The 13,926-nt window shown below is 46.5% G+C and overlaps 1 protein-coding gene across 1 annotated transcript; it reads left to right on the top strand.

The window, feature by feature from the left end:
* Nucleotides 1-5,926: 5,926 nt before the first annotated feature.
* On the top strand, nucleotides 5,927-12,360 carry DSEL (dermatan sulfate epimerase like). The gene is made up of 2 exons (XM_081919311.1): nucleotides 5,927-6,721; nucleotides 7,540-12,360. The coding sequence occupies exon 2, from the start codon at nucleotides 8,454-8,456 to the stop codon at nucleotides 12,111-12,113; it is 3,660 nt and encodes a 1,219-aa protein (XP_081775437.1). The 5' UTR covers nucleotides 5,927-6,721; nucleotides 7,540-8,453; the 3' UTR covers nucleotides 12,114-12,360.
* The last annotated feature ends 1,566 nt before the right edge of the window (nucleotides 12,361-13,926 follow it).

The raw sequence follows: 13,926 nt of genomic DNA, 5'->3' as shown, positions 1-13,926 counted from the left end.
GACGAATTTCCCTATGGGCTTGCTTCGCAAGACAAAAACGTCTTGCAAGTTTGTTTCCTTTTTCTTAACACCATTAATACAGTTGCGACTTGACTTTGAGGAGCAACTCATAGAACGCAGTGTACATAGTAGCCTTTTTTGAGGTTTTTAAAGACTTTGGTGATTTTTGAAGCTTTTCCAAAACTTCTTTTGCAGCCATTTGGTAAGTTAAGCTTTTAAAACTTTTTTAGGGGGGGGGTTGGATTTTGGGTTGGGGTGTTTGGAATTCAAGGACTTGGTGTTGGGGAGGGGTTTGCAAGAATCTGGAAGCTTGTGTTTTTTTCCTGCATTTTTATGATTTTCTGTGACCATTGGGCCACTCTGCTATTTTTTCAAAAAAATTCTGGATTTGAATTTCTGTGTGCTGGGTGGCTGGGGGAACAGTTGGGGAGGGGTTTGCAAGAATCTGGAAGCTTGTGATTTTTTCCCTGCATTTTTATGATTTTCTGTGACCATTGGGCCACTCTGCTGTTTTTTAAAAAAAATTCTGGGTTTGAATTTTGAAATGCTCTTTACAGTATGTGTGACTTTAAAGAGCACTTAAAAAACTCTTGTTGTACCAAATTTGGCTTTGTTTGGACTTTTTTTGACCATAAGGTAAAGGTAAAGGCACCCCTGCCCGTACGGGCCAGTCTTGACAGACTCTGGGGTTGTGCGCCCATCTCACTTAAGAGGCCAGGGGCCAGCGCTGTCCGGAGACACTTCCGGGTCACGTGGCCAGCGTGACATCGCTGCTCTGGCGAGCCAGAGCCGCACACGGAAACGCCGTTTACCTTCCCGCTAGTAAGCGGTCCCTATTTATCTACTTGCACCCGGGGTGCTTTCGAACTGCTAGGTTGGCAGGCGCTGGGACCGAGCAGCGGGAGCGCACCCCGCCGCAGGGATTCGAACCGCCGACCTTTCGATCAGCAAGTCCTAGGCGCTGAGGCTTTAACCCACAGCGCCACCTGCGTCCCCGTTTTTTGACCATAGGAACGCATTAATTGATTTTCAATGCATTCCTATGGGATTTCGTGCTTCGCAAGATGAAAAATTCACTAGACGAAAAAATTCATGGAACGAATTAATTTCGTCTTGCGAGGCACCACTGTACAATCTCCATTCACACTAACAACGCTCCTAAATAAATAAATAAATAAATAAATGGTAATTATGTCGCCTTCTGCACTGTACTGTGAATTTTGCTAACTTGGTTTTTCGTGCAGTAAACCCATGCTTCTTAAGCCACCTCCATGTGTGACTTGCATTATTGCCTCAGAGGCTGAGGAAAGGGGCTGTGGGGCTGCACCTGTAGCCCCACCTCATGACATCTTTTATATGGGAATTGGATATTATACTGCTTGTGAAGCATAAGTGCAAGGATAGTAAGACTAATAAAAGCATTTTCTGAAATAATTTGTATTAAAGATTCTCATGAATTACAAAAGAATGTGCAATGTTGCTTTTCAACAAATATTCTCAAAAGACCCAAGCCCAGCATAGGGGCTATGTTTGCCCAGTCACCAATTTAGTTTGTGTCACACTCCTTTAGTGTGATACAAAGTGATGCCTGCGATGCTTATACCAAGAACAAGATCTGAACCCCCTGGAGCCCAGTGTCTTTAAATATTTGACCAAGTGACTAATTTCATCCCAGTGTAACTGATGAAAATGAAACAAAGCAAAGAGAGGTCTCCGCAGAGCAACAAAACAGGTTCTGCAAATGGGATAGTGTGCAAAAGCAATAGAATAAGACAATTGCTTTGAAATGGTTCCAGGAAGCCTTTGCAGATACTCTCGGCATAAGAAGTGCCAGCCCAGCCTGCCCCCTAGTGACACCTAAGCAAGTCTCCCATTCATCTCGGTGCCAAGGAGGGGGTCGCTTACCCGAGTCCTCCCTCCAAGCTACTAATCAATCATACACAGGCATTGAACGGGTTACCAGGTTCGATTGGCTTCTTCTCCAGCACCAGCTACAGAACATCAAACAGCAAGTCTAAAACACGGCATGTTCTCTCCCGCTCCGGAAGGTTAACTTGAATATTTATAGGGGCTGGGGAATGCTGGCAACCAGCCAGCTGCATCACAGGCTCCCACTTGGGGGGCTAAGTGTTACCATCTGCCTGAGGGGCTCCACCCAGTGATACTTGCTCACAGGATCACTACTTCATGACACTCAGGGCCAAAATGCACTGCACCCTGCAGAATATCACTAGGGCGGTGTCTCAAAAACAGGCATTTTCTGCTGCTGCCCCTGTAATGCGGAATGTAATTCAGAGGTGAAGCAATGGTCGACAGTGGCTTCAAATGCTTTTCCTTGATCCAGAAAACTGGACCCTAAGTTATGTGTAAGAACCCCCCAAATCTCTGCTTTATTTGCTTTTTAATGTTTTCATACTCTTTTGTTAGTTTTAGGTTGTATTTTTGTTTTAATGAAGATTGATTTTACATTGTAGGTATTTTAAGGGTATTTTAAAGCTTTAAAATAATTAATTTTTGTGCTTCGCGAGATGCCTACAGCAACATCTTGAGACTCATTTTCATTGCATATATTTTTTTTGGGGGGGGGCAGGCATTGTTATCCAGACTGCCTTGCCACAAGGAGAGGGGGTCTTAATCCCAATCATAGCTGGAGGGAGACAGTGATAAATCTCCCCTCCCTGTGTGTTGTGGCTTAGATAACAACACCCCCCTCCCCTCATCTGAAGTCAAGGAAAATCCAGAGACATCACTGTATGATGCTCATTAAGTGTTAAATGTTTGGCCTTCAATTGCCACTACCATCAAAGTACAACCTCTCCATGCCCCACTCCTCACATATTTACAATGGGAGATTTTAGGGCACTCCCAGAGAAAATGTGTTTATTGAACATTGATCCTGATTTGTTTTCCCAAAGCTTATGCGAAGGAAAGACAATGTCTGAGCTTTACTAAGCATTTGTTTTGATTTGTTCACATCCCTCCTCGCTTCATCCCAATTTCCTTGCACATCTCCCCGTTAATCAGTTGATTATCCCACACTTATTACCGTAGTTCATTTTCCCACTGGCGGAGGAAGAGGGGTGCTGGGAGGCAGCACACCACCCCCGGCAGTGTGATCCCGTTGGGGTTCCATTGCGGCTGCTGCCCCGCCCCCAGAACACACACCACGCCCCCGGGACGCACACCAGCCCTGCCCCTGCCTGCTCTCTGCCCCCCCCCCGTGACAGAGCTTGAAGCTCTGCCGCTGCATTTCCCCATCACTTTCTTAAATGCAAAAGATCCTTCAAAAAGAAAAAGTAGGCTTCTTGTGCCTGAGCTCTTTAATCCACTTTTAATTGTGCAAACCTAAATTTCCAGTATTCAAATGAACCCTTCCTACAAAAAGGGAGCGCTGTAGCCAGCTAACTCCTACTCAGAGTAGACCGACTGAAATTAGCAGGCCTAAATTAGTCATGTCCATTAATTTCAAAGGGTCTACTCTGAGTAGGTCTAACAATGGATACAGTATTAACAGTCTGAAGGTAACCTTTACGTTATAACTTCCTTTCCTTCTGGTACAAACAAGGAGCTATCTGTACTTTAAATTATATTGCTCTTTGCTGCCCTTCTGTTTCCTTTTAAGGTTTTGAACCTGACTGTTCCCCCGTTGTACAGTTTTTGTCCTTGATATTAAGAACTGAAAGCGGCATTATTATCTTCTTCCCATCTTTTTCTCTCCCCTCAGGTCTTTGAAACCCTTTCAAGCTATTTTCTGCTCTTGAAACCGTTAGGTTTGACTGCTAGGGCTCCCTTTTCACAGTGACTCACAAACACCACTGTCACCCAATGAAGGATGCTGGACGGAAAGTCAGCAACTCTACCAGCTGCCAGTTAGCTTCCAAACTCCAGTCAAGGCACTGGTGTTCACATTCAAAGCCTTGCAGAGCCTCCAGGCCACATATGTGAGGGAAGCCTTCCTCAATCTGGTGCCATGCAATACATTGTTTTGCCATACATTGTTTTGCAATACAACTCCCATTATCCCCAGTCAGCATGGCTAATTGTCAGGTTGCTGAGAGTTGTAGTTTAAAGATCTGGAGGGCACCAGTTTGGGGAAGGCTGTGTGACAGATGCAGGGTTGAGTTCCCATCCTGCATTGCACAGCTGACACCTCAGTCTTGGAGCCTTCACTATGGGATGTTGGGTCAGATGAGCTGCAAGAAGCAAGACCGCACTGTGAATCCCAAAAGGCTGTGGAATGATGTGTTTGATATTGTGAGAGGTTCTTACTTTTCCCTCAAGGGGGCTCTAAAACAGGGATGGGAAACCCCAGATGTGGGGACCAAATATTCCTCCCTGTCCTCTGGCCCTTGGGATTCTCCTCAAGCCACACCCCATTACTACTCTCCCTGCTTTGAACTCCCCTTGAGGATCTCTGGAAATGCTTCTTGCTTGTCTCAGTGGAGGAAAATGTGTGCAGAAACTAGCCTCCCATCCAAAGGTAAGATTCACATTTGTTTCTCTGCTCAGTTCCCACTTTTACCTCTGAGCCGCCCCGCCCCCCACCGGCATGTGAGCCCCAGAAGTTTGAAGGGAATGGGGCTGAAAATGTTCCTCACACCTGAAACAGACATATTAGCCTCTGTTTTGGCCTCATATTTTGGCCTCTGATTTCAGTACCACAGGTTCATTTTTCTCCGATTACTAGCTGCGTATAAGTAACCCTTGCCATGAGATTTGACAACTGCCGCTAGCTTAGATGACTTTTAAATGGGATTAGACAAATACATGGGTGAGGGGTCAATCAGTGACTATGAGCCATGATGGCTCAATGCATCTTCCAGGTTCTGTAAAAGGTAAAGGACCCCTGGACGGTTAAGTCCAATCAAACATGACTATGGGGTTGCAGCGTTCATCTCGCTTTCAGACCAAGAGAGCAGGCGTTTGTCCACAGACAGATTTCCGGATTATGTGGCCAGCATGACTAAACTGCTTCTGACACAATGGAACACCATGACGGAAGCCAGAGCGCATGGAAACACCATTTACCTTCCCACTGCAGCAGTACCTATTTATCTACTTGCACTGGCATGCTTTCAGACTCCTAGGTTGGCAGGAGCTGGGACAGGGCAACGGGAGCTCACCCGTCACACAGATTCAAACCGTCAACCTTCTGATCAGCAAGCCCAACAGGTTCAGTGGTTTAGACCACAGTGCCACCCGCTCTGTTCCATCTGCTGGGGGGCGGGGCAGGGAGAATGTGAAGTAGGGTCAGCCCTACCATTAGATCGAGTGACACAGAGGCCACCAAATGAAAGAGCAGCAATCATTTCAGTAATTACGATGACATAAGAACATATTAAGTTCCCTCAAAGAGTCAGGTCATTGGTCCATCTTGCTCAGTAGTATCAGGGTTCATCCACCCTGATGAAGACTGCTGAAGAACTCAAAAGCTGGTCCCCCAAACCATTATTGCTGAAATGTGGCTTTTGCATTGCTCCCCTTCCCCATATGGACCAACACAGCAACTTTTGCTTCTTAAATTTGCTCTGCATTCTTGGTTAGGATGAAGATGAAGATTTGGCGATAGGACACGATGACGATTTGGCGATAGGACACCTCGGAATTTCCTAAACACTGTATTTCCACTTAACCCTGGAGAGGCTGTTAAATCTCAGCCTGCATAAACATTCGGGAAGGGCTTTTAGATCAAAGCAATAACCCCTCTCGACTCGCTCGCTCGCACCTTTTCTCACCCTCCTAACACCTCTGATCCCATTTCCAATGTCTTGCCCCCAACCACCTTCCTTTCCTCCCTGCGCTTGCAAAGAGCTGAGCTCAGGGCAGGCTAAGGGCAGCGGCTTCACCGTCTGGCGCGGAGCATGTGTGCGCGGCCTCTGCACATGCTCAGTGGGAAGGGGGCGCCCAGCAGGCGTTACAAAGCTGAGCTGAAAATGAGCACATTCCTGCTCTGGCGAAGGCAGCGGCAAGACCCGCCCTCGCTCCGCCTGGCTTGAGAGATTTGCTGCCGCCGCCGCCGCCTCGGCTCTTGCTGCTTTCTCGGCTGCCTGAACTGCCGACCGCAGCGGCGGAGCTGAGCGAAGGAGCCAGACGCCGGTGCCGCCGCCGCCAGCCAGCAGCCGGAGCGGGAAGGAGCGCGGCGGAGTCCCAGCCGGAGAAGCCTCCGGCGGAGTCTTCCCTGGGTCGAGCAGCATCCCTCGTCCGGGGATCGCCGCGGCGGGAGTCAAGTTCTTTGCAGGAGTTGTATCTGGAAGACGGCTCCAGGCTGCTGGTGGCGATTCCTCGAGAAAAAGGAAGAAAAGAGTCCCTTTCTCTGCATGCAGCACCACTTTTTCTCTTGGTTGACACTGGCTGCCTTCTTCCCCATTTGGAAAGTCGTTTCGGAGCTGGCTTGATGGAAGTTCGAACTCAGACGTAGTAGCAGCATCATTGCACTTTTTTTTCTTTTTTGGAGAGGGGGAGAGAGCAAAGGATGGGAACGGAAGAAATGACAGTCGGCACCCAGGTTTGGGGACAGAGCCTTTCGATGGGCAGCTGAAGTTCAGGCTTCGCTACTTAAAACGAAACCGGGCGAATGCAAATCGAGCTAGAAGAGGAGGGGAGAAGAAGAGAAAGGAGCGATGTGGCAACCGGATAGTTCTACTCCTGTTTCCCCTTGATATACTGGCATAATTGCTGATGGGATACGACCCCCGACCCCCAAAGTAGGCTGCTTTTTAAGGTACGTCTTTCTTAAAAACGTTTGTTAAACAATGTAAAGGGAGAGCATGAGATCTTTTCCTCTCTCTCTCTCTCTCTCTCTTTGGTTCTGTACGGCCGACCTCCTGTTGGCGATGACTTTTAAATATTTGCAGCTGTTGGCAAAGAAAAACTTGTTCTAACTTCTTCAGCCCGGAGACATGTATTTGGGGGGTATACTAATTGGCTCATAGCGCCCTCTGGTGACTTGCAAGGGACTATCTCGATTAGTAAGTCTCAGGTGAAGAGAGGATGGGGGCACATTTTTTTGCAGCGAAATGCAAAATGTACACAGTTATGCACAACGATTGCATTGCGGGATTTTTTTAATTGTAAAGTTTGCCTTTGAAAAAGAAAAAGCCGTTTGTGTTGCAGGTTGCAGTGTACAGAGACATGAATGGGTGTCTTAATTGTAGAACAGCTTGGTGTTAAAACAACAACAACAACTTTTGTTAGTTCTGTTATGTTTGAAGATGACAGGCAAATAGCAGTCCAGATTGTGCTTTTGAAGGAAGGCTATTTTGCTTAACTAGTAAAATAGTGCTTTACTAAATGAAGCATTACATCAATTTATGAGATTTTCTGAATACTGAACAGTTATTCATTTAGAAGTAAAATATATTAAAAAGTAGATTTTAAAAACAGTTAAAAAGTTAACATCATATTACTTCTGGCATGAATATGTAGAAAAACTATTTACAGTGAGATGATCTTTAAAAAACAAAACCAGTAATTGGCTATCATATGAACACTTTTCTTGTACATTTTGAAGGACACATGTTTGTCTGTTTGTTTTAACAGAGGAGATCAACATGCAAAGCGAACAGATTCCAGAGCCAGCTATCTGTGCATCCCATTTCGTATTTTTAATTTGGCTTTGTGATGAGGCAATAGAACTAATTGAAAATCAGAGACAGGGTCTGGCTTCGCAGACTGATGAGGACCTGAAGATAATGAAAGGAGACATGAAAGCAGCGAGTCTGTTAGACGATCATCAAACCCAACAGAGTTTTCACAACTGGAGGTTAGCAAGTGCAAGAAGGATGGCAGCTCTGCCAAAATTGGCCAATGGAGACGTTTTGCTGAGTATCCCTTCCCCACCAAAATAAAGGACAAACTGCAGATGTGTGTGAACTAGGAGAGAATGGGACAGAAGAGGGCAACTTGAACTCATTAGTTCATATCTTTGGCACTAAATTCAATTTGTTTCCTCATTTGCTGTAAATGTATTGTATCAGTGCCATCCTATCACAACAGAAGAAATCAATGATTTATTTATTTTTTAAAAAACAAAACTAAATATGAACATTTCCACGAGTAACACCCTGGATGTGTTTTTCTTCATGGTTCAATAGACATCCTTTCTGCCATCAAATTTACTTGTTAGTCTGATGTACATGGAAACTAGTGAAAGATTTCATTGTTTTTAGCCCTCTGGGCAAAAAACACTTTTCAGCGTGGCCAAAGGGTTTCTAGTCTAAGCGCCTGAACGCCAGCGTTTTTCCAGTGCTGTATCAACTGATCGCTTCAGCTCAGAACTGTGTGTACCTAGTAGCACAAGGTCCCCTCCACTACTGCCGCCTGGGTTCGCGTAAAAAGCTTTCAAGTGTATTTTTCCCACGCTGGCGAGTCTGATTCATGTTTGAAATCTGAACAGTGGTTTTGTTTTTTTGAAAGAGGTGTATGCCCGAAGGGAGGAAACTGCCTAATGGATCATGGCTCTAATGTTTACAGGACATTCCTTATTTCTAGCCTTAGTGATGTTGGCAGCCTCCACTTTTGAAGAGTCTGTGAGCAATTACTCTGACTGGGTGACTTTTACAGAGGATGTGGATCCGTATGAGAAACAGAGGCTAGATGATTTCAGGACTAGTCAGAAGACGAAAAAGGCCGGGCTTCACCCAAGCTTATATTTTAGTGCTGAAGAGCTCCCAGCGCTGAGACAGAAATCTCACACCAGCCATCTCCACCTCTTCAGAGCCCTCAGAAATGCGGTGTCAGTGATGCTGTCCAGTCCATCGTACTACCTCCCTCCCCCCAAGCATGCTGATTTCGCTGCCAAGTGGAATGAGATATATGGGAACAATCTCCCTCCTTTAGCCTTTTACTGCCTCCTGTGCCCGGAAGATAAAGCTGCCTTTGATTTTGTGCTAGAATATATGGACAGAATGGCTGGATACAAAGACTGGCTGGTGGAGAATGCCCCAGGAGACGAAGTTCCTCTGGGCCACTCCTTAACTGGCTTTGCCACCGCTTTTGATTTTTTATATGCCTCATTGGATGATGTCAGAAGGCAAAAATACTTCGCCAAGATATGGGCTGTGACTGAGGAAATGTATGAGTATTCCAAAGTCCGTTCCTGGGGCAAGCAACTTCTTCATAACCACCAGGCCACTAACATGCTGGCATTGCTCATTGGAGCCCTGGTCACTGGAGGGGGCCTAGAGTCCCAAGCAAATGCCTGGAAACACGCCGTGGTGGACGTGATGGAGAAAACCATGTTTTTGCTCAACCACATTGTCGATGGCTCTTTGGACGAAGGCGTGGCTTATGGTAGCTACACCGCCAAATCAATCACTCAGTATATATTTCTGGCGCAGCGCCACTTTGGGATTAACAACCTCGAAAACCACTGGCTCAAAATGCACTTTTGGTTTTACTACGCCACCCTTCTGCCGGGCTTCCAGAGGACTGTCGGCATAGCCGATTCAAATTACAATTGGTTTTACGGCCCCGAAAGCCAGCTGGTCTTCCTGGATAAATTTGTGCTGAAGAGTGGGGTAGGCAATTGGCTTGCACAACAAATTAGAAAGCACCGCCCAAAGGACGGTCCAATGGTGCCCTCCACTGCCCAGAGGTGGAGCACGCTTCACACCGAGTACATATGGTACGACCCAGGGTTAACTCCCCACCCTCCACCTGATTACGGCACTCCTAAAATGCATGTGTTCCCTAACTGGGGGGTAGTTACGTACGGAGCAGGTTTGCCAAACGCTCAGACAAATACCTTTGTTTCTTTTAAATCTGGGAAGCTGGGTGGCCGTGCTGTCTATGACATAGTCCATTTTCAGCCCTATTCTTGGATTGATGGGTGGCGAAGCTTCAACCCAGGCCATGAACATCCAGATCAGAACTCTTTTACCTTTGCTCCTAATGGGCAGGTGTTTGTCTCCGAGGCCCTCTATGGCCCCAAGCTGAGCCACCTGAATAACGTCCTGGTGTTTGCTCCATCTCCCACAAGCCAGTGCAATCAGCCTTGGGAGGGTCAGCTTGGAGAATGCACACAGTGGCTTAAGTGGACTGGGGATGAAGTTGGGGAAGCTGCTGGTGAGATCATTACATCATCTCAGCACGAGGAGATGATGTTTGTGAGTGGTGAGGCAGCGCCTGCCTACTCATCAGCAATGAAGCTGAAAAGCGTGTACCGTTCTCTGCTCCTGCTGAATCCTCAAATGTTGCTAGTGGTGGACCATGTGGAGAAAGAGGAGGACTCTCCCATTGACTCCATCAGTGCCTTTTTTCATAACCTTGACATTGACTTTAAATACGTACCATATAAATTTATGAGCAAATATAATGGAGCCATGATGGACGTCTGGGATGCCCACTATAAAATGTTTTGGTTCGACCATCATGGGAATAGCCCTGTCGCTAGGATACAAGAGGCAGAGCAGGCGGCCGAATTCAAAAAGCGCTGGACTCAGTTTGTAAATGTCACTTTCTCTGCAAAGACCACTGTAGCAAGGATTGCCTACATTTTCTATGGGCCGTACGTCAATATTTCTAGCTGTAGGTTTGTTGACGATGCCCGATCAGGGTATCAGATTTCTCTCAATGTCAACAATACAGAAACAGTTCTCTCTGTCGTTACAGACTATCTAAATCTGAGGACAAGGTTCAGCTATTTAGGCTTTGGTGGCTACGCCAAGGTAGCCACTCAGGGAAAGGTGACGAGGTTTGGCCTGGGCACCGAAACTGTAGCAAAAGAGGCACCCAGTAACAGGATCGCTTTCCCCTTTGGATTTAAAGTGAATGTCATTGCAGGGTTGATCTTAGGGATTAGCTTGGCTTTGCTGGCCTTCCAGTGGCACTTTTACATTTCCTTCAGCAGACTCTTGCGTTGGATCCTCATCCTGGTCATCACGTTGTGGTTTGTCGAGCTGGTTGATGTGTGGAGCTCTTGCACTCAGCCCATCTGCGGAAAGTGGAGCAGCGACGCAATGAGTGCGGAGCACAGCACAGCGAAGGACCAGGCACACCCTGTGAGTTTGCCTGATGTGGTCATTACCTCCCTGCCCAGCTCAGGTGCGGAAATCCTGAAGCAGCTGTTCTTCAACAGCAGTGACTTCCTATACATCAGGATCCCTTCAGGCTACCTTGACGTGCCCGAAGCTGAGTTTGAGATTGACTCCTTCGTCGATGCCTGCGAGTGGAAGGCATCCGATGTTCAGAGCGGCCATTTCCGGCTCTTCCAGGGCTGGCTGCATTCCCTAGTCAAAGACACGAAACTCCACCTTCAGAATATCCATTTACATGAAACCAGCAGAAGTAAGTCTGCGCAGCATCCTGCTGCCAGACAGGACAAAAAGCGGCGGCCCAGAAAAAGAGAATCCATAGCAGAGCAAAGAAGCCGATTGAGAGGGAGTTCAGAGAAAGATGCTGATTACATTAGGGAGCTCAGGAGACACATAGCCTCTTATCCCAATGCACGCCCCGTGCTTAGCCTGAGCAGTGGGAGCTGGACATTAAAGCTGCCTTTCTTTCAAGAAATCATAGGCCCTTCCTTGAGAGCGCTCTATGTAGTACGAGACCCCCGGGCATGGATCTACTCAGTACTGCACAAAAGCCAGCCGAGCCTTTACTCCTTGAGGAAGGTTCCCCAGCGCTTAGCGATGCTGTTTAAAGCAGAGGGCAGGAAAGAAAAGTGTAGTTTAAATGCAGGCTATGCTTTTGAATATGAATCGCTGAGGGAGGAACTCTCCGATTCAAATTCAAACGCTGTCTCTGTGATGTCCCATTTGTGGCTGGCAAACACAGCGGCAGCCCTGAGACTCAATGGGGATTTGCTGGCGGAGAATTACCGGCTGCTCAAGTTCGAAGACCTAGTCAACTTCCCCCAGAAGGTGGCCGAATCCATCTATGCCTTTCTGGGCATCCCTCTGTCTCCCGCTAGCTTAAACCAAATCCTATTTGCCACATCCACCAACCTTTTCTACCTTCCTTACGAAGGAGAGGTCTCCCCGGCCAGCATCCAGGCTTGGCGACGTGAGATGCCTCGCGAGGAAATTAAGCAGATTGAGGACATCTGTTTGACTCTAATGGACCGCTTAGGCTATCCAAAGTTTACCGATTTAGAAGCTGCGGGTCAGCGGTAGTTTGCACTAAGGATCCCCAGGCTCTTCAATTTGTAGATAAGAATCCCAAAAGCTGGTTTATTCTTGTAAAATGTCTGTACAGTCTGTTACACTTGCAGAGAGAGAGATTATTTTAAAGGAAATGAGATATTTGGTCTGGTGAGCTTCCCCCACCCTCCCTTTTCCTTCCTAAACAACAACAACAACGAGAAAAAGCCCCCTCGTAATTACTTTTGCTGCCTTTGAAAATAAAGCTGTGTGAATCTTTGCATTTGTTTCCAGATGGAGACTGACTATAGCTCAGAGGATGGGTAATAGGATCAGGGCCTTACATTCCTTGGCTCTTGGCATGAATCCCAGCCGGGCAGGGAGTTGCCAAGTGTCACTGCCATCTGCTGGTTATTTGGTGGCCAGTGTTGGGAGGAGGTTGGGCTCAGCCCTAGTTTTCAATGAACAACTGTTTGTATTGCAAAGCAGACTTGGCGTTTGGCAGCAGTGATCTCCCATGGGCTGGATTTACTGACATGTTATGTCTGCTTTTAACTACCCCAGCGGTGCTGAGAAGCCATAAAGTCAACCTAACCAGCCAGTTAAACTGTGTTTTATGATTGCCTGACATCACTGAAGTGACAGAAAGCAGATCACACACACACACTGGCACAATCTTGGCATCCTATTGGCAGCCTTAGCAAAGAGACCAAGACCCAAACTGACATGGAAGCATATTAATACTATTCCATGTGTTTCTTCCATTCCTCAGCAGTTAAGGAATCTGAGTCTGTAAGGTAATTTCAGGATAGCGGTTCCTACTGTTACTGTGCTGTGAGTAAATAATTCATAGTCAGAAATAATGATAAATATACATACAGAGCCCATTTTTGTGATTGTCTTTCTGACACGGACGTCTTCTGATGTTTTATCTGGATTACATCTGCACAAAATCTTCTCCATCTCAGCATCTTGAAACCAAGTCGGGCGTGCAGAATCAGTTGCCTGAAAAATAAGGTACATATAGATGGGGAGAACCATGGGCAGATTAAGCAGTAACTGGGGCTGTGCCAACAATGACCATCTTGGTTTTGCTTTTCTCAGGGATGGGGAATCAGGTGTTGCTGGACTACAACTCACACCATCCCTGACCACTTCCCAAGTTAGCTGGGGCTGATGAGAGTTGAAGCCTGAAAACACCAGAAGGGTCAAAGGTTTCCTATCCCTTTGCTGTGCTAATAGGTACTAGACCAATGCAGGTACACAGATAAATTAGACTCGCATTTCTTCTCTCTCCACAAGTTCTTTCCACACAATCTACATGCAACAGTTTCAATTAACCACCTTGGGAGTGTGGACGTGTGTAGCGTGCATCGGGTGTTCACAGGGGCATAGTATAACTTGTGGGCTTTGAATTAACTTCCAGCTCTCTGTTGGGAACAATGGAGAAAATGTATGGTGTTGCGTTACAATATTTGATGCCCTTCTCATTGAAATGTATTTATTTATCCATTCATTGTTAATGATGTGGTTAATAGGATGCATATCACAGTTTTATCTATATCCTACAAACTGGAGAATAGCTCCACAGACTTTTAACACAATGACTTCAGTGAAAAATTGCAGCCTAAGGCCGATTCCTCCTTTTCCTAAAAAGTTTACTTTTTAATGCCAGATTTAAGGGTCGAGATCTTCATGTGGCAGGAAGAGAGTAAATGCCACTTTCATCAGCTGGAACAGATTCAAGAGAATATTTTAACACCCCAGTTCTTAAATCACAGAGATAAATACTTGCTCAAGGAGTGGGAACATGTGCAACACTACCCTGATTTCTCAGGGCCCCTTA

This window comes from Podarcis melisellensis (genome assembly GCF_964234715.1).
Source record: "Podarcis melisellensis genome assembly, chromosome: 7".
In the NCBI taxonomy this organism is placed as follows: Eukaryota; Metazoa; Chordata; class Lepidosauria; order Squamata; family Lacertidae; genus Podarcis; species Podarcis melisellensis.
The sequence above is the reverse complement of the archived record's forward strand: the minus strand, read 5'-3'. Positions and strand labels throughout refer to the sequence as shown.

Excerpts from the sequence above, each read along its gene's own strand:
- DSEL (XM_081919311.1), top strand. The coding sequence starts at position 8,454 with ATGGCTCTAATGTTTACAGGACATTCCTTATTTCTAGCCTTAGTGATG.